This window comes from Oncorhynchus tshawytscha, linkage group LG04, assembly GCF_018296145.1.
Source record: "Oncorhynchus tshawytscha isolate Ot180627B linkage group LG04, Otsh_v2.0, whole genome shotgun sequence".
NCBI lineage: Eukaryota > Metazoa > Chordata > Actinopteri > Salmoniformes > Salmonidae > Oncorhynchus > Oncorhynchus tshawytscha.
In genome coordinates this window covers 32,364,874-32,385,770 of record NC_056432.1, presented here as the reverse complement: position 1 = coordinate 32,385,770, position 20,897 = coordinate 32,364,874, and the positions used below count along the sequence as shown (strand labels likewise).

At 44.0% G+C, this 20,897-nt stretch overlaps 1 protein-coding gene across 1 annotated transcript; it reads right to left on the bottom strand.

The window, feature by feature from the left end:
* Positions 1–1,066: 1,066 nt before the first annotated feature.
* On the bottom strand, positions 1,067–20,626 carry LOC112248558 (THO complex subunit 5 homolog). The gene is given in 21 exon segments (XM_042320639.1): positions 1,067–1,430; positions 1,520–1,710; positions 1,868–1,983; positions 2,123–2,210; positions 2,440–2,543; positions 2,963–3,074; positions 3,183–3,279; positions 3,393–3,494; positions 3,577–3,685; positions 5,068–5,167; positions 6,126–6,172; positions 6,311–6,388; positions 6,690–6,822; positions 7,083–7,197; positions 7,284–7,376; positions 7,378–7,428; positions 7,549–7,646; positions 13,815–13,928; positions 14,036–14,179; positions 14,381–14,495; positions 20,494–20,626. Coding segments are annotated over 20 exon segments (2,049 nt in total). The 5' UTR covers positions 14,474–14,495; positions 20,494–20,626; the 3' UTR covers positions 1,067–1,366.
* Between the last annotated feature and the right edge of the window lie 271 nt (positions 20,627–20,897).

Sequence of the window (20,897 nt, the reverse complement as noted above, 5' to 3'; positions counted from 1 at the left end):
ATGATCATTAGGTTTCTCCTTGGGGTTGTAATGGCAAAATGGCACCTCTTTATGTCTGATGGATGACTGTATTAACAGGAGAACCTGCAGCAAAAAACATCCTCAGAATGTTCACCATTTCATAAGGAGCCCCCTAAAAACATCCTCAGAATGTTCACCATTTCATAAGGAGCCCCCTAAAAACATCCTCAGAATGATCACCATTTCATAAGGAGCCCCCTAAAAACATCCTCAGAATGTTCATCATTTCATTAGTAGGCCCCCAAAAACATCCTCAGAATGTTCACCATTTCATAAGGAGCCCCCTAAAAACATCCTCAGAATGTTCATCATTTCATTAGTAGGCCCCCAAAAACATCCTCAGAATGTTCACCATGGCATAAGGAGCCCCCAAAAACATCCTCAGAATGTTCACCATTTCATAAGGAGCCCCCTAAAAACATCCTCAGAATGATCACCATTTCATAAGGAGCCCCCCAAAAACATCCTCAGAATGTTCACCATTTCATTAGTAGGCCCCCAAAAACATCCTCAGAATGATCACCATGGCATAAGAGCCCCCCAAAAACATCCTCAGAATGATCACCATGGCATAAGGAGCCACCCAAAAAACACAGTGGCTACGTCCTAACAGTGGAATGCATGTCCTGCAGGGGATAGGGCTACTGGGGTTCTGTGATGCTGCACCAATTTCTGTTTAAATCAAGAGCAGTAATGCAGTCCACCAGTAGTCCTGTTATCAGCTCTTACTACACTAACTACAGGACAGGGAATGCATTTATAGGTGTGTGTGTGTGTGTGTGTGTGTGTGTGTGTGTGTGTGAGAGATAATGTATTCTCTGTATTTCCAGAACCAGTGGGGATGAGTCAGCTTAGAGAAGTGCTGAGCCAAGATAATAAAAGCCATAAAATAATGTGATCCGATGCAGAGAAAAGAAAAAAAAGAGGGGGAGAGATGAAATATGCAATAGCTAAAAGAAGAAAGGAGAGGTAATTCATGATAGAATACAGCTGAACATAAATCATAGCAGCGAAGAATAACACAAAAATACCAAGAACTTGCTGATTCAAACAAAATCACTAGCTTTTTATTGTCCAACCAACACACAGAATGTGTGAAACTAAAACAGACAAAACTATGGTTAATTAAAAAACAGGGGGATATGAAGGCAGGGACGAGGCAGAAGGTAACGTTCAGGGGTGTCTGAAGAAGCCCTGAGGTGGGCTATGAAATCAGCTGTAAGATATAAGAGGTGAAGGGATAGGGGTTAAGGGGAGGTCAGGGGTGACTGAAGACACCCTGGAGGTGGGCTATGAAATCAGCTGTAAGATACAAGAGGTGAAGGGATAGGGGTTAAGGGGGAGGTCAGCGGTGACTGAAGAAGCCCTGGGGGTGGTTGTACTTGAACGGCTTCAGACGGTTCGGACCCCTGAAACACAACCAGAGAGAAACACGGTCAGAATTACTGAGAAAGGAGTGTAGGAGTGTACGCGCGCGTGTGTGTGTGTATGTACGTACCTTACGGTGCGTAGACACATCTTCTCTCTGAGAAACTCCCGTGGTCCCTCCACGCTGTCATCCTGTCCGTCGGTCTCCAGGTATACGTCCAGACAGACACAGAGACGAGCCACCTGATTGGTCAGCAGCTGGTGCCCTGGGCGGGGCCCCTGGAGCTCTGTCTTAAACACATTCACCTCACTCTCCATGGCCTGGGGGAGGGGATACACATGTCAGTCACAGCCGGTGTGCATGACTAACCAGTGACATCAAAGGACATAACAGAATATAGAGATCCTCCCCTGGGTTAGGGTCTCATATTCAGTGTATTATATATATATATATATATATATATATATCACCACTCACTCTAAGGTTGTCATCTGTACGTCCGCTGCATTCGCCCTTCCAGCTGAGTGAAAGAGCAAACAGAGGAGAGACTTCTGGATAACGGGGGTTCAACACCACTGCAGCCTGAAGACGAGCTGAGGGGGGGGGGAGAGATAGTTTATGGTTCCAGACTTTTCTTATGGTCCAAACAAAGAAAACAGAGAGGCCTCCATTTCGTCAGGAATGTCTTCATATATTAAGAAGTGAATCATCTCTTTGGGCGCTGATCTTTACCTGTTCCTCTCTCCACCACAGCCATGAAGAACAGGTCCGTTTCCCGAGCCAGACCTGCATCTGACACATGCTGCGTGAACGACAGATTCTAGAGAGAGATAGAACACACGAAGAAAAGTAAGCTACCAGTATACGTTTTACTTAATTAAACCGCCTTGATTTACACAATGCTTTTTATAGCGACACCATCTACACCCAATGAGAGTCAGAAATTATAGTGAGTGTGAGGTTGAGTTGTAGTCAAGATTGTGCGCTTCCTGTGTACTCCTCGATTGCGTAGTGAGATGAAACAAAACGGGAGGTTGTGCGTGTCTTACTGTGTACTCCTGATGTGACATGGTTGTCCAGCGAGCCAGGCGGGAGAGAACCTTAGCAGGGAACAGGTGCTGGCACTCCGTTGACACTGGAACTATACTGTGCTCTGAAAACAGACAAACAATACCAACAGCATGCAGGAGACAGGTTATTTTGTCTGTGTGTGTAGCCGGAGATGAGAAATGTGAGTAGAACTGTTTGTGCAGGGCCAGACGTGTGTGTACCTAGTGAGGAGAACTGTTTGTGCAGGGCCAAGCGTGTGTGTACCTAGTGAGGAGAACTGTTTGTGCAGGGCCAAGCGTGTGTGTACCTAGTGAGGAGAACTGTTTGTGCAGGGCCAAGCGTGTGTGTACCTAGTGAGGAGAACTGTTTGTGCAGGGCCAAGCGTGTGTGTACCTAGTGAGGAGAACTGTTTGTGCAGGGCCAAGCGTGTGTGTACCTAGTGAGGAGAACTGTTTGTGCAGGGCCAAGCGTGTGTGTACCTAGTGAGGAGAACTGTTTGTGCAGGGCCAAGCGTGTGTGTACCTAGTGAGGAGAACTGTTTGTGCAGGGCCAGGCGTGACTGGACTCGTCCTCTCAGCAGCTTCATGGTGCTCTCCATGTGACTGGCACTAAGAGAACTGCCTGCACGCAAACCCTGAAAAACACACACACACACATAGCAGGGTTAGACACACACACAGAAAGCACACCCCATAGCAGGAGACATTTTACTATACACAATGGCAGGGCCACCCACACACACCTCTGGGGCATCACTTGGGAACTGCAGTCCTCCTAGACTCTGCACCCACAGGTAGGGATGACCCAACTCTACCACGTAGTCTCCAAACGAACTAATCCTGCAAGAAAACACAACATAATCAGCCATACTGATCTTACAATATGTGTATTGATACTGAAGCAATTGTACAAGGTGTGTATACAGGGTCTGGCATTAGGGAGGCATCCATACCCCACTTTATCAAACTGGTAACGGTTAGCGGGGTTGGGTGTCTCGCGGCCCTGGTCATTGGCATACAGGCAGTTGAGCAGCGTGTCAGAATTTAACAACTCCCTGAGAGAGAGAGAGAACACAATTGTTACAACACAGGTCACACACTCCCAAGCGCCAACAAACACGGGTCACTGAGACGTACCCTGCGCTGATGGCTCCAGTGAGGTCTGTGGCGGTGGAGACTTTGGCCTTGACAGTCATGATGTTCAGGTTCATCAGGTAGTAGTTGAACAGATGCAGCACACTGCCGTCTGGAAACAGAGACACACAGAGAAGGTTCACTGGGTGTGTCTGTGAGCATGATGCCATCTACTTATATATACAGTGGTGCAAAAAAGTATTTATTTCTTTGGAGGGAGTTGAAAGTCCATGTTGCCCAGCAACATCCCCAAAAACATCACTGCTCTAGAGGAGATCTGCATGGAGGAATGGGCCAAAATACCAGCAACCGCGTGTGAAAACCTTGTGAAGACTTACAGAAAACGTTTGACCTCTGTCATTGCCAACAAAGGGTATATAACAAAGTATTGAGATAAACTTTTGTTATTGAACAAATACTTATTTTCCACCATAATTGGCAAATAAATTCATTAAAAATCCTACAATGTGATTTTCTGGATTTTTTTCTTCTCATTTTGTCTGTCATAGTTGAAGTGTACCTATGATGAAAATTACAGGCCTCTCTCATCTTTTTAAGTGTGAGAACTTGTACAATTGGTGGCTGACTGAATACCCTTTTGCCCCACTGTATATATGTATATTCTATTCGGCAAACAGGGAGTTGGGACGCGTATCTATCTATGTACTGTGGACGGTAAATTGCCTCTCTGCCAAAAGGTTCCACCTGCAACAGTCATCTCAGTGTGAATTGACACTTAATTATATAGTACAATGTATAGTATGATGTCATGGGGTCACTGCCCCACTCTGCCACGTAGTGCTACTGTGTAGGTAGCTGTATAGGACAGGTTGAGCCAAGGAGAAGAGAGGGACTGTTTATACCCTGCTGACAGAGGGAGAAGACGAGGGGCAGAAGAAAGGAAATGGGGATGAGAAGAGGGAGGGGGAGGTGGAGAAGGAGGTTCAGCATTGCAGGCGTAACTTCATCCATCCACTGATAGGCAAGCGGGTGCGGACAGTGCGTGTAGGTGGAGCTGGCAGCAGTGTAGGGCTGCAGCAGTCACACCTTATTCTAGATATATTTTCATCAGCCTCTTCTTGCTCTCTCTGTTGTCCTCTAAACCACGGGCAGTTTTTGGCTGTTTGCTGCATTAAAAGCAGTGTGTGCGTGTCAGTCTCTCAGGGTGTCATTGGGTTCTGTCTGACTGCAGAGGCAGGAGAGGAGAGGTGACCTTGTGTAACCTCTGTAGTGATGTCATTGCCCATTGGACAAGAACAGTTTATTCACTGTCATCTATGCACCGAACCATCATCGAAATAGGACAAATTCAAGAACCCACCTATTTATCATCATATACACTGTCCACAGAATCCTCATCAGCACGATTAATATCAGTTCCTAACAGTCCTATCATATATCGCTGAATGATCCTCTCTCCTCTACTGTCCCAGGGAGACTGAGAAGCAGCGACAGGGTCCTGCTGCCTGTCACACAGGAACAGTGTGTGTGTACCTTTGCATTTGAGGTCCAGGCAAAGAGAGAGAGGGTGTCTCTTCAGCATCTCACGTCTCTTATCATCCAGCTGACCACCTGTAGTAGGTCGCCTCCTCTTCTACAGACAGACAGACAAAGGGGGGAGTATTACCATTCGTATTTTATCATTCCATCATGTTCTACTGCTCATTTTAAGCTGGGTGGTTCGAGCCCTGAATGCTGATTGGTTGACAGCTGTGGTATATCAGACCGTACATGACAGGAATGACCCCAGATCTTTTTTTTTACTGCTCTATAATTATGTTGGTAACCAGTTTATAATAGCAATAAGGCACCTCGGTGGTTTGTGGTATATGGCCAATATAAGAACAGCCCTTAGCCATGGTATATTGGCCATATACCACAACCCCTCGTGCCTTATTGCTTAATTAATCAGATGTACGGATATCTGGCCCTGGTCTAAAGCAGGGCACTATATAGGGAGTAGGGTGCTCTTTGGGACACAATCTATAATCCTCACTGATCTATCATTGCAGCCGGCTAAAGGAGGACAGAGTTAACCTGGGCTTGCCCTTCACCTTATTTCACAGAGAAAGACTAGATGAAGGGAGGGAGGGTCAGCTGAGGTGTAGTGACAGAGCAGCAGTAATGTGACCAAGCAAATCACAGACGGACAGTTGTCTTCAGCAAAAAGATGAATAAATAAATTATAAAAAAAGCTTGGCTGTATGTGTCGGAGTATGTAAGGGAGTGTGTGTGTGAGGAGTATGACACACGTGTGAGAGTGAAGAGTATGACTGCCAACTGTGGGTGGGCTTGGGTTACAGTGACCCATCTTATCCATGCTTCCCAGAACCCACCACATGGCACCTGTCAGGAAGCGATCAATAGACCTCCTTTCCCTGTCTGCTATAACATTTTGTGTGTGTGTGTGTGTGTGTGTCAGCAGAGGTTGTTGGAACAATGTGTGTAGAGGAGAGGTGAACTCGTTGACACTGACGTGTGTGTGCGCGTGTCTGTGTGTGTACAGAATGGTATTAGAAGGGCCTCTAGTGGCAGTATGGTGTGGGACAGACCGTCTTCTCCTGCTCCTCCTCTGCATCAGAGTCACCAGAATCATCATCTAGAGAGGAGAGAAATCAGAACACACACACACACATTTCAATACCAACACAATTCATTAATTCACCACTGCCCAGTCAAAAAAGAATCACTGCCCTGTCGAACACACACGTCATTAACAGGCATGCTGCAGTGTTACCCTGAGAGTCCTCTGGAGGTTTAGACAGAGCTTTGGCCTCGTCCACATCTCCACTGATGGACACACTCAGGCTCTTATCTGAAACACACACAAATAGAAACATGAAAACCACATGTCCCAAGACTTGCCCCTCCACAAAATTGATCATTTGACAAAGGGGAAAAAAATGACAAAAATCGTGTTCAGAAGAAAGTAAAGCTGGCGAAGAGCTGTTTTGGATTGATACGTGGTCAATAAAACGGTGAACTGGGAGCATAAACAGTGTGCGGGCCCTCCTGTTCTTTACAAGCATCCTTTACTAGCCCAGGGCCTAAAGTTTAAGGATGTGCGTATGATCAAACTTTTCACAAAATGTAAGTAAACATACAAAAACACTCACCGCAGGCCTGTCCGTAAGCGCTGGCCTGTACCAGGAGGACGTAGAGAGAGGGGGGAAGGTGGCGGGCGATCTCTGTCTGTCTCTGGGTCTGTTCAAACGGCATTGACAGGTACTCCTGAACCGGGAGGGATGCCTGGGGAGTGTGACATGTTTAGGTTTCAGGCCTGGTAGGTTACATTCTGGGTACAACGCCATTTCAGAAGGCCCTGCCTGCAGTGCATGTTATCTTGCACAAGTCCAGCCATCCATACCAGACAGAACCCTGGACTTGTAAAAGCTCTGTGGAACTGGTGTTGTTCTGTCCAGAGATATTTAAGTTCACTTTGCGCCACTGTACCTGTGTAATCGCATTGTGTTCAGGTTCTAGGGGGTGTGAGAGAGTGTGTGTGTTACCTGCATGATAGCGTTGAGTCCAGGTTGTAGAGAACTCAGGTGTTCCTTCTTCACCTCAATGCCTTTCTGGATCTTCTCCTTACTGGACAGAGACTCCTTGTACTGCTCAGCCAGCCTACACACACACCAGAGAAAAGTGGGAGTTCATGTACTGCTTAGCCAACCTACAGAAGAACAACAGTGTCTCAGTGTATGTGGCACCTCTTCCTCTGCTCCAGTTCCCAGTCCAACCTGGCCAGTGTGAGTTGGTGGGGGTCGTCCTTGGTGAGGGGGGTGCGGGAGATCTCAGGGGGCCTCCTGGTAGAACTCATCTACACTCACCAGATCTATCTCCTCATGTTTAGACCTGGACAGAAACAAAAATCAACAACTTAGAAAAGACCAATAACCTCGAAGCTTCTCATTCCTGGACTTAGCCCTATAGACTTGGAGGAAATGTGAATTAGACCCCCCCAGTGGTACTGACTTGAACTCCAGACACTTGCTGATCTCCTTCTGCAGGTGCATGACCTCATAGAGCAGGTTCTGGAGCTGCAGGTGCAACACATCCACTCTCTGCTTGCCCTGGAGGGAGAGAGGGGAGGAAGGGGTATTAGATGCTTTTGCTGTGGGTGTGTAGAGGGTTTTCTATAATGTAACGTTTGAAAGTGGATATACAGTGAGGGCTAAAAGTATTTGGACAGTGACAAATGTTCTGTTTTGTCTCTTTACTCCAGCACATGACTATGGAGGTTAAAATGCAGACTGTCAGCTTTGATTTTATGGTATTTTCATCCATATCAGGTGAACTGTTTAGAAATCACAGCAAGTTCAGTATTTGGTCCCATATTCCTAGCACACAATGACTACATCAAGCTTGGATGCATTTGCCATTTGTTTTGGTTGCGTTTCATATTATTTTGTGCCTAATAGGAATGAATGGTAAATAATGCACTGTGTCATTTGAGTGACTTTTTTTGTAAATAAGAATAGAATGTTTAACACTTCTACATTCATGACTATGGATAATGTTGAATGAATTGTGAAGAATGATGAGTGATAAAGTTAGAGGCACAAAGATCTTACCCCAAGACAGTCTAACCTCTCACCATTACCAATAACAGGGGAGGTTAGCAGTCTTTATTGCATGTTGGGGGGGGTGTTATGCCTCCAACTTCATCACTCATTATTCATGATTATCAGAAACATATTCTATTCTAATTTACAATATTATTTACAATTATTTCCCAATAATTTCTATTGGGCACAAAATAATCTGAAACAAAAACAAACTGAAAATATATCCAACAAGTTTGTAGAGTCAAGCTTGTTGGATGTATCACAAAAAAAACATTTTTTATTACATTTGTGAATTAACATTATTCCACCTTCACATTATGGGGTACGGTGTGTTGGCCAGTGACAAAAACAATCCCTCAATTTAATAACATTTTAAATTCAGGCTGTAACATAACAAAATGTGGAAAAAGTAAAGAGGTGTGAATACTTCCTGAAAGCACTGTAAAAACACTCCCACTACTACAACGTACACCCCCCCGCCACACAACACACACTTTCAAACTCATCATTTGCTGCTGCTATTCTGTATTCTATTCTTACTCTTATTATCTATCCTGATGCCTAGTCTCTTTACCCTGCCTTCATGTACATATCTACCTCAGATACCTCATACCCCTGCACATTGACCTGGCATTGGTACACCCTGTATAGAGCTCCATTCTTGTTTATTTTATATCTTGTGTTACTATACTGAGCAAAAAAATAAACGCAACACGTAAAGTGTTGGTCCCATGTTTCATGGGCTGAAATAAAAGATCTCAGAAATGTCCCATATGCACAAAAAGCTTATTTCTCTAAACTGTTGTTCACAAATTTGTTTACATCCCTGTTAGTGAGCATTTCTCCTTTGCCAAGAAAATTAATCCACCTGATAGGTGTGGCATATCAAGAATCTGATAAAAACTTATTTGGGATAGGGGGCAGTATTTTCACATCCGGATGAAAAGCATGCCCAAAGTAAACTTGAGTGTTTTCTAAAACTGTTAAAATTATATGTCTGTGAGTATAACAGAACTGATATAGCAGGCAAAACCCCGAGGGCAAACCATCCCAAAGAAATAATAATTTCATCTTACCACTGTTTCCAATGGCTTGTACTATAATTATAAGTCCAAGTCCTCCCAAATTGCAGTTCCTAGGGCTTCCACTAGATGTCAACAGTCTTTAGAAATAGTTTCAGGCTGGTTTTTGGAAAAATGACCCAGAAATTGTAGTTTTTCTAGGTGGCTCCCATTTTGGCTGTAGTGTTTCCAAGCGTGTGGAAGAAAGCACGTTCTTTCTGAATTATCTCCGGTAATGAACATACTAATCTCAGTCTTACTTTTGATCATTTATTTGCGTATTAGGATACCTAAGGTTTGATTATAAATGTTGTTTGACTTGTTTGGAAAAGTTTATTAGTAATGTTTGGATTCATTTTGTATGCATTTTGATGAAGGGAAACTGGATGGATTATTGACTGAAGCGCACCAGCTAAACAGTTTTTATGGATATAAAGGACATTATCGAACAAAAGGACCATTTGTGTTGGCACTCCAAAAGGTTCCAGTTACAACAGAAGAAGATCTTCAAAGGTAAGGCATTTCTTACATCGCTATATCTGACTTCCGTGTCGCACCTGCCTGGTTGAAATATGTTTTTCATGTGTTGGTATGCGGGGCGCTGTCCTCAGATAATCGCATGGTTTGCTTTCACCGTAAAGCCTTTTTGAAATCTGACACGGCGGCTGGATTAACAAGTTACGCTTTATTTTGATGTATTACACTTGTGATTTTATGAAGGTTAAATATTTATAGTAATTTAATTTGAATTTGGCGCTCTGCAATTTCACCGGATGTTGTCGAGGTGTCCCACTAGCGGCACGCCTTTCCCAAACAGGTTTAACATGATCATTAGACAGGTGCACCTTGTGCTGGGGACAATATAAGGCCACTCTAAAATGTGCAGTTGTCACGCAACACAATGCCACAGATGTCTCAAGTTGAGGGAGCGTGCCATTGGCATGCTGACTGCAGGAATGTTCACCAGAGCTGTTGCCAGAGAATTTAACATCAATTTCTTTACCATAAGCAGCCTCCAACATAATTTTAGAGAATTTGACAGTATGTACAAGCCTCACAAACACAGGCCATGTGTATGGTGTTGTGTGGGCGAGCTGTTTCTGATGGCAACGTTGTGAACAGAGTGCCCCATGGTGGCAGTGGGGTTATGGTATGGGCAGGCATAAGCTATGGACAACAGACACAATTTATTGTTATCATTGGCAATTTGAATGCAGTGATAACGTGACAAGATCCTGATGCCTACAATCGTACTACACCGGCTCCGAAGCTCGTCGGATGTGGCAGGGCTTGTAAACTATTAGACTACAAAAGGGGAAGCACAGCCGAGAGCTGCCCAGTGACACAAGCCTACCAGACAAGCTAAACTACTTCTATTTTCACTTCGAGGCAAGTAACAATGAAACATGCATGAAAAGTATCAGCTGTTCCGGACGACTGTGTGATCACACTCTCCGCAGCCGATGTGAGTAAGACCTTTACACAAGTAAACATTCTCAAGGCCGCAGGGCCAGACGGATTACCAGGACGTGTACCTTGAGCATGCGCTGACCAACTGGCAAGTGTCTCACTGACATTTTCAACCTCTCCCTGTCTGACTCTGTAATACCAACATGTTTTAAGCAGACAACCAGAGTGCCTGTGCCCAAGAACACTAAGGTAATCTGCATAAATGACTACATGTAGCCATGAAAAATTTTGAAAGGCTGGTCATGGCTCACATCAGCACCATTATCCCATAAACCCTAAACCCACTCCAATTTGCATACCACCCTAACATATCCACAGATGATGCAATCTCTATCGCACTCCACACTGCCCTTTCCCACCTGGACAAAAAGGAACACCATGTGAGAATGCTACTCATTGACAACACCATAGTGCCCTCAAAGCTCATCACTAAGCTAAGGACCCTGGGACTAAACCCCTCCCTCTGCAACTAGATCCTGGCCTGCCTGACAGGCAGCACCCAGGTGATAAGGTGATAACAACACATCTGCCGCAATGATCCTCAACACGGGAGCACCTCAGGGGTGCGTGCTCATTCCCCTCCTGTACTCCCTGTTCACTCATGACTGCATGGCCAGGCACGACGCCAACACCATCATTAAGTTTGCCGTTGACACAACAGTGGTAGGCCTGATCACCAAAAACAACGAGGCAGCCTATAAGGAGGTCGTCAGAGACCTGACTGTGTGGTGCAAGGACAACAACCTCTCCCTCAACGCGATCAAGACAACGGAGATGATTGTGGACTACAGGAAAAGGACGACCGAGCACACCCTCATTGACGGGGCTGTAGTGGAGCAGGTTGAGAGTTTCAAGTTCCTTGGCGTCCCCAATAAACTAACATGGTCCAAACACACCAAGACAGTCATGAAGAGGGCACGACAAAACCCATTCCTCCTCAAAATTTGGCATGGGTCCTTAGATCCTCAAAACGTTCTACAGCTGCACCATAGAGAGCATCCTGACGCTTGCATCACTGCCTGGTATGGCAATTGCTCGGCCTCCGACCGTAAGGCACTACAGAGGGTAGTGCGTACAGCCAAGTACATCACCGGAGCCAAGCTTCCTGCCATCCAGGACCTCTATACCAGGCGGTGTCAGAGGAAGGCCCTAAAAATTGTCAAAGACTCCAGCCACCCTAGTCAGACTGCTCTCTCTGCTACCGCACGGCAAGCGGTACCTGAGCGCCAAGTCTAGGTCCAAGAGACTTCTAACCAGCTTCTACTCCAAGCCACAAGACTCCTGAACATCTAATCAAATGGCTACCCAGACTATTTACATTGTCCCCCTTCTACTCTCTGATTTGATGGTTCGTTGGAGGGCATAACTGGATTTCTTCCCTTTTCCACATTTTGTTACGTTACAGACTTATTCTAAAATGTATTAAATTAACCCCCCCCCTCATAATACAGGTTAATAAATGTTTGCAAATGTCAACAAAAATGTCTAAAATACATTATTTACCTAAGTATTCAGACCCTTTACTATGAGACTCAAAATTGATCTCAGGTGCATCCTGTTTCCATTGATCATGCTTGAGATGTTTCAACAACTTGGAGTCCACCTGTGGTAAATTCAGTTGATTGGACATGATTTGGGGGCGACAGGTAGCCTAGTGGTTAGAGCGTTGGACTAGCAACCGAAGGGTTGCAAGATCAAATACACGAGCTGACAAGGTAAAAAAAAAAAAAATGTAATTCTGCCCCTGAACAAGGCAGTTAACCCACTGTTCCTATGCAGTCATTGAAAATAAGAATTTGTTCTTAACTGACTTGCCTAGTTAAAATCAAAAGGTAAAATATATTTTTTTTTTTTGAAAGGCACACACCGGTCTATATAAGGTCCCACAGTTGACAGTGCACGTCAGAGCAAAAACCAAGCCATGAGGTCGAAGGAATTGTCTGTAGAGCTCAGAGACAGGATTGTGTCGAGGCACAGATCTGGGGAAGGGTACCAAAATGCTGAAGCGCATAGCACTTAAAAACGGTCTGTCCTCTGTTACAACACTCACTATCGAGTTCTAAACTGCCTCTGGAAGCAACATCAGCACAAGAACTGTTTGTGAGTAGCTTCATGAAACGGGTTTCCATGGCCGAGCAGCCACACACAAGTCTAAGATCACCATGCGCAATGCCAAGCGTCGGCTAGAATGGTGTAAAGCTCGCCGCAATTGGACTCTGGAGCAGTGGAAATGCATTCTTTGGCAGTCGGATGGACGAATCTGGGTTTGGTGGAATCCAGGAGAACGCTAATCTGCCCGAATGCATAGTGACAACTGTAAAGTTTGGTGGAGGAGGAATAATGGTCAGGGGCTGTTTTTCATGGTTTGGGCTAGGCCTCTTAGTTCCAGTAAAGTGAAATCTTTACGCTACAGCGTAGACGATTCTGGACATTCCAGACGATTCTGTGATTCCAACTTTGTGGCAACAATTTGGGGTAGGCCCTTTCCTGTTCCAGCATGACAATGCCCCTGTGCACAAAGCAAGGTCCATACGAAATGGTTTGTCGAAATCAGTGTGGAAGAGCTTGAATGGCCTGCACAGAGCCCTGACCTCTACCTCATCGAACACCTTTGGGATGAATTTGAACACCGACTGCGAGCCAGGCCTAATTACCCAACACCAGTGCCCTACCTCACTACTGCTCGTGGCTGAATGGAAGCAAGTCCCAGCAGCAATGTTCCAACATCTAGTGGAAATCCTTTCCAGAAGAGTGGAGGCTGTTATAACAGCAAACGGGGGGGCTCAAATCTATATTAATGCCCATGATTTTGGAATGAGATGTTCGACGAGCAGGTGTTCACACACTTTTGGCCATGTCGTGTATCTGTATAGTTGAAAATGTGATGGGAACACATTGAACTTTAGATTTTTATTTGGTACATGAAAACTTGAGTGAAAAAGTACATTGCGTTCAATAAGTCATCATGCACTGATTTTTTTACCCGTAACAAGTCCATTTGGTGTCAACCCACTATTGGTGGGAAAATAAGCGTATTTTCTTTATGTGGATTCTAGAATATTTGCATGAAAATTTGTCACCAACTGGACGGAAACCTTGCTACTGTCCAAATACTTTTGGACCTCACTGTTTGTATAAGTACCTCGTGTGTCTGGTCTCTCCCCCTCTTCAGTCTCATGTGAGCCAGGCGGTTGAGTTTCTTCAGGCTCATAAAGTGGATACAGCTCTGCATCCTCTTCTCCTCTACCTCAACACACTGGAGGGAAGGGCAGCCATCATGGGGGTTAGAGCAATTCTCTTATAAGACAGAGTAGCGTCTGATTGTAAAGGACACTCATTTTCTGACTTGAGTGTGTGTCTCACCCCATCCTTGGCACCGTTGGCTTTCAGCTCCTGGATGTCGTTCATCAGTTTGGCCAGAGCTTCACAGGTCAGTTTATACTGCTGGTAGTCCTCTTCAGGGTCCCTGCCATCTAGCTCCACCTCCTCACTGTACACACGTATGTCCTGAAAACACACACACAGTCAATTTCAGTAACGCTCCCTACATACTCCTCTGCCTCCCCTCGCCCTACAGTTCTCAACTTGCGCCCGCCCACCCATATCTGCTGTTCACTCCTCTGCTCACCTAGATTTGAAAACCCAGACAACCGCACCATTGGTATATTGTGGAAGGTAACCTGTCTGTCTAGAGAGACTAGTGCTCACCTGGTCCCCTTCTCCGCGGCCGCATTTCCCCTCCGGTGTGCCCGTCTCGCTGCGGAGCACTTTCGACTTGCGCTTCTTCAGGGCGTCAGACATGGCTTGTGAAGGTCAGAGGACACTAAATAGAGAAAACGTATTTATATAGAAAGATAACTAGATACGCTAGGCACAGAGATATTGGAGAAAGGAGGAGATATGAATCCCAGTGGCCAATGAATGGAGAAACATAACGCCCCACCCAACAGACTGTCAACCAATCACGTTCATTGTCATGCTGCGTAACGCAGTTGCTAAGATAACACAATCCATTTAAAAAGTACGAGTGAGTCGAGAAACATGCATATTTTCCTCGAAAGTACATGTATTATAGCTTTGAAATCATGACATTACAGAGAATGAATTCTCAAATCTCAGAAAATATTTATAATGTTGAGCTTCTAGTTCACTTAATTAATGCGCATGTTGGGTTTTTGTGCTTGCACCCAATTGACTCCTTGAAGGAGTGCTTTCTTTGCAGGATTGTACCCAGAATACACCGCACAGCCCATTGGCATTGTACGGGAAACATACATAATGGGGACTAATACAAATCCAATGGAGATTCCTATCTCTGGCCCATAGATAGAGGACTTGCCTTTTTTTCTGTGCCATTATAGTGTCTGTAAAACCTATAGAAATCCCTACCCAGTTGACAACGGAAGCATGGTGGAAACCCTCAATGGCAATAGAGTGGTGATGAGGAGATCGGAGGAAATTTAGCCATTGGCGTTCGTGTCAATTAACTCGTAACATTCTTGGATTACTCACACGAATAAAGTCAGATTTACAGTGCATTCAGAAAGTATTCAGACCCCTTCCTTTTTTACACATTATGTTACAGCCCTATTCTAAAAATGATTAAATGTATGTTTTTCCTCAATTGACACAATACCCCATAATGACAAAGTGAAAACAGGTTTAGAAATTTCTGCAAATGTCAACAACAAAACAATTACTAAAATATCTTATTTACATAAGCATTCAGAGCCTTTGCTATGAGACTCAAAATTGAGCTCAGGTGCATCCTGTTTCCATTGATCATCCGTGAGATTTTTCTACAACTTGATTGGAGTCCACCTTTGTTAAATTCAGTTGATTGGACATGATTTGGAAAGGCACAAACCTGTCCATATAAGGTCCCACAGTTGACAGTGCATGTCAAATCAAAAACCAAGCCATGAGGTTGAAGGAATTGTCTATAGAGCTCTGAGACAAGATTGTCTCAAGGCACAGATCTGGGGAAGGGTACAAAAACATTTATACAGCATTGAAGGTCCCCAAAGACACGGTGGCCTTCATCATTCTTAAGATTGGAACCACCAAGGCTCTTCCTAGAGCTGGCCGCCCGGTCAAACCGAGCAATCGGGGGAGAAGGGCCTTGGTCAGGAAGGTGACCAAGAACCCAATGGTCACTCAGAGAGCTTCAGAGTTCCTCTGTGGAGATGGGAGAACCTTCCAGAAGGACAACCATCTCAGCAACACTCCACCAATCAGGCCTTTATGGTAGAGTGGACAGATGGAAACCACTCCTAGTAAAAGGCAAATGACAGCCTGCTTGGAATGTCCCAAAAGCACATAAGACTCTCAGACAATGAGAAAAAACAATCTGGTCTGATGAAACCAATACTGAACTCTTTGGACTGAATGTCAAACGGCACTTCTGGAGGAAACCTGGCACAATCTCTATGGTGAAGCATGGTGGCAGCATCATGCTGTTGGGATATTTTTCAGAGGCAGGGACTGGGAGACTAGTTAGGATTGAGGGAAGGATGAATGGCGCAAAGTCCTGAGATACTTAAACCTGCTCCAGAGTGCCCAGGACCTCAGACTGGGGCGAAGGCTCAACTTCCAACAGGACAATGACCCTAAGCACACAGCCAAGACAACGTAGGAGTGGCTTCAGAACAAGTCTCTGAAATGTCCTTGAGTGGCCCAGCCAGAGCTCGATCGAACATCTCTGGAAAAACCTAAAAATAGTTGTGCAGCAACACTCCCCATCCAACCTGACAGAGCTTGAGAGGATCTGCTGAGAAGAAATGGGAGAAACTCCCGAAATACAGGTGTGCCAAGCTTGTAGTGCCATACCCAGGAAGACTTGAGGCTGCAATCGCTGCCAAAGGTGCTTCAAAGTACTGAGTAAAGGGTCGGAATACTTGTACAGTTGAAGTCAGAAGTTTACCTACACCTAAGCCAAATACATTTAAACTCAGTTTACAATTCCTGACATTTAATCCTGGTAAAAATTCCCTTGTTTTAGGTCAGTTAGGATTACCACTTTATTTTAAGAATGTGAAATGTCAGAATAGTAGAGTGATTTATTTCAGCTTTTATTTCTTTCATCACATTCCCAGTGGGTCAGAGGTTTACATACACTCAATTAGTATTTGGTAGCATTGCCTTTAAATTGTTTAACTTGGTCAAACGTTTTGGGTAGCCTTCCACAAGCTTCCCACAATAAGTTGGGTGAATTTTGGCCCATTCCTCCTGACAGAGCTGGTGTAACTGAGTCAGGTTTGGAGGCCTCCTTGCTTGCACACACTTTTTTAGTTCTGCCCACAATTGTTCTATAGGATTGAGGTCAGGGCATTGTGATGGCCACTCCAATATCTTGACTTTGTTGTCCTTAAGCCATTTTGCCACAACTTTGGAAGTATGCTTGGGGTCATTGTCCATTTGGAAGATCCATTTGTGACCAAGCTTTAACTTCCTGACTGATGTCTTGAGATGTTGCTTCAATATATCCACAATTTTCTTTCCTCATGATGCCATCTATTTTGTGAAGTGCACCAGTCCCTCCTGCAGCAAAGCACCCGCACAACATGATGCTGCCACCCCCGTGCTTCACGGTTGGGATGGTGTTCTTCGGCTTGCAAGCCTCCCCCTTTTTCCTCCAAACATAACGATGGTCATTATGGCCAAACAGTTCCATTTTTGTTTCATCAGACCAGAGGACATTTCTCCAAACATATGAACTTTGTCCCCATGTGCAGTTGCAAACCATAGTCTGGCTCTTTTATGGTGGGTTTGGAGCAGTGGTTTCTTCCTTGCTGAGTGGCCTTTCAGGTTATGTTGATATAGGACTCATTTTACTGTGGATATAAAGTGGGGGAAAAAAGTATTTAGTCAGCCACCAATTGTGCAAGTTCTCCCACTTAAAAATCCACTTAAAAAAACTTTGTGAAGACTTACAGAAAATGTTTGACCTCTGTCATTGTCAACAAAGGGTATATAACAAAGTATTGAGATAAGAACTGTCAATAACAAATGTTTATTATCCACCATAATTTGCAAATAAATTCATTAAAAATCCGATTTTCTGGATTTTTTTTTTCTCATTTTGTCTGTCATAGTTGAAGTGTACCTATGATGAAAATTACAGGCCTCTCATCTTTTTAAGTGGGAGAAATTACAATTGGTGGCTGACTAAATACTTTTGTACCTGTTTCCTCCAGCATCTTCACAATGTCCTTTGCTGTTGCTCTGGGATTGATTTGCACTTTTCGCACCAATGTACGTTCATCTCTAGGACACAGAATGAGTCTCCTTCCTGAGTGGTATAATGGAGTTTATACTTGCGTACTATTGTTTGTACAGATGAACGTGGTACCTTCAGGTGTTCTTTGCTTCTGTATGCACGCAGCAACTCCCAAGGATGAACCAGACTTGTGGAGGTCTACAATTTTTTTCCTGAGGTCTTGGCTGATTTCTTTTGATTTTCCCATGTCAATCAAAGAGACTGAGTTTGAAGGTAGGCCTTGAAATATATCTCCACCTCCAATTGACTCAAATTATGTCAATTTGTCTGTCAGAAGCTTCTAAAGCCATGAAATCATTTTATGGAATTTTACAAGCTGTTTAAAGGCACAGTCAACTAGTGTATGTAAACTTCTGACCCACTGGAATTGTGATGTTATTTCACTGTCTGAACAATTGTTGGAAAAATTACTTCATGCACAAAGTAGATGTCCTAACAGACTTGCCAAATCTATAGTTTGTTAACCAGAAATTTGTGGCGTGGTTGAAAAACGAGTTTTAATGACTCCAACCTAGGTGTAACCTAACTTATGACTTTAACTGTGGGTAAATGTGACTTCTGTATAAAAAAATATAAATGTGCAAAAAAAAAATCTAAACCGTTTTTGCTTTATAATTATGGGGATGTGTGTGCAGATTAAGGGGGGGAATATTTCATCCGTTTAAGAATACGGTTAAGGTAAACAAAATGTGGAAAAGTGAAGGGGTCTGAATACTTTCTGAATTCACTGTAAATCAATAAATATATCAGTTTAGAAAAGGTTAATGGTACAAGACTGTACATATCTGGCTGTGATGGCAAAAAAAAATCACTAGATACCCCATTGAGCAATGCGGGTAGAGGCTGTCCGTTGTCACAGTTCCAAGACCAGTCAGAAACGTCCAGCTAACCCTAGCCAATGACTCCGGTGGAGCTCAAAACGGAACTTGGATCTGCGATAAAAGGTACATTATGCAGAAATCGCTCCGCCATTTCCTAGTAGAAACATTGAATAGTTTGCCGAATTTCAGTTCGACAAAACAAAGTATAGAGAATCATTGTACCATCGAAACCGCAGAAATATTTTAAATAACCACATTGTACGCAAAAACAAAACTTCAGACTGGGCGCATAGAAATAGTGCAAATAGAACAGATCCACCACTTAGACGTTCAATGAGTGACAGATAACTAACATTTCTGTGAATTTGGTTGGTCACCCAAAAAGTTAAATATTTTACTTTAATTAAGTAGCAATGATCGCCACCGTTGTCTTACGACACGACAGATAGCGCGAACCAGCAGCCATGACTATTCAACTAAACAATGCATTTAAGTTTAGTTCCAGCGAAAAAGTTGCATAATTGTGTGACTCGTTAAGTCAATGCAGTATTTAAGAAGTTTGGCCAAGATGACTAAAACCAGCATTGTTAAACTAGCCAGCTAGCTTAACCATGGAAAACCGTGTAAAACAAACTCGGGACAGGATATAGCTGGGCGCACTTGGCGATTTCAGGAGTTTTAATGCCCTGATATCAGGAGCTGGCGGCAAAAAGTTTGATTCAACAATTCAGTCTGGAACAAATGCATCAGATGACATTTGAGATGAATCAATATACAAACCCTGAAATCAGCTGAAACTATCAATAGTGTAGTGTCTTAACACTTAGTACTTATTTATATAATAACAAAGACTCGGAATAGAAAGCAATTGAACTGGAGCTTCACATTTACTCAGAGTTTGTCCCAGAATAACATAGAACAACAATGCGCATGACCAAGGGTGCTCCATCCTTAAAGGGGACATCAGTAATTAACAGAACATAACAAATAGTATAACAATGTTTGCTTTCACCATTCATTTTCTGGATTCAGGTTAAGTACAGTGGAGGATGCTGAGGGGAGGACAGCTCATAATAATTGTCTGGAATGGAGTCAATTGAATGGTATCAATCAGAGGGGTAGGGTTAAATGCGGGAGACATTCCACTTGAATGCTTTCCGTTGTGCAAATATCAAAGCTATAACTATCCCAAAAGAATGTACAGTGGGAGCAAATGAAGCAGTGCGTAGAACCTAGCGAGATCTTATTGGTGCGTTGTAGCATGATTAATGCTGTGATTCTGATGCATTCAAATGTATAGCACCCGAAGCATGCGCCGTGCACGTTACACGCTCCTGCTTCAGATGATAACTCTGAACACACTTGCGCTACCAGCGCTTTGAAAAGTTGATGTAATTACAATTCTGTGGATAAAGGGCCAACCGCATGGTCGGACAACCAGTAAAGTGGAGGCTTTGTAGAGGTCATGAGAGGAAACTTTCCTGATTCAAACGCTCAATGCAGCCGACGTAGAATTCAATGTCGGCTTTCCAGGCAATATGTGATTATGTCCATGCCAAACTGAGTTATCCACGATGAGTCCTTTATACCTATGATCTGGCCAAAATGGCAAATATTTTTTTAACGATGGAGTTGCTAGCCAGCTGAAGTTAGTAAATACACAAGCTAGCTATCAAAGTAGCAATAACAATTATTGCAGGCACCACACACGATATACTCACCAAAACGATATAAAATACGGTAAATAAAATCCAGAACGTTCATTTATCCATTAAGCTCGTAGTTTCCAGTTCCAACGCAAAGCACTATGGGTAACAGTCTTCTTCGTTGGTCATGGCAGCGGGTACATTAGTGAGGCATACCGCCATCTAGGCTACTGGAGTCCCGCGCCTCAGCTAGTTCATCGTCTTCAATGAACCTTTATTTAACTAGGCAAGTCCATTAAAAACAAATGATTTACAATGACAGCCTGCCCCAGCCGACACTGGGCCAATTGTGCACCGCCCTATGGGCCTCTCAATTATGGCCGGTTGAGAATGGAATGGAATTGAACCAGGGTCTGTAGGGACGCCTCCAGCACCGAGATGCAGCGTCTTACACCGCTGTGCCACTCAGGAGTTCTCTT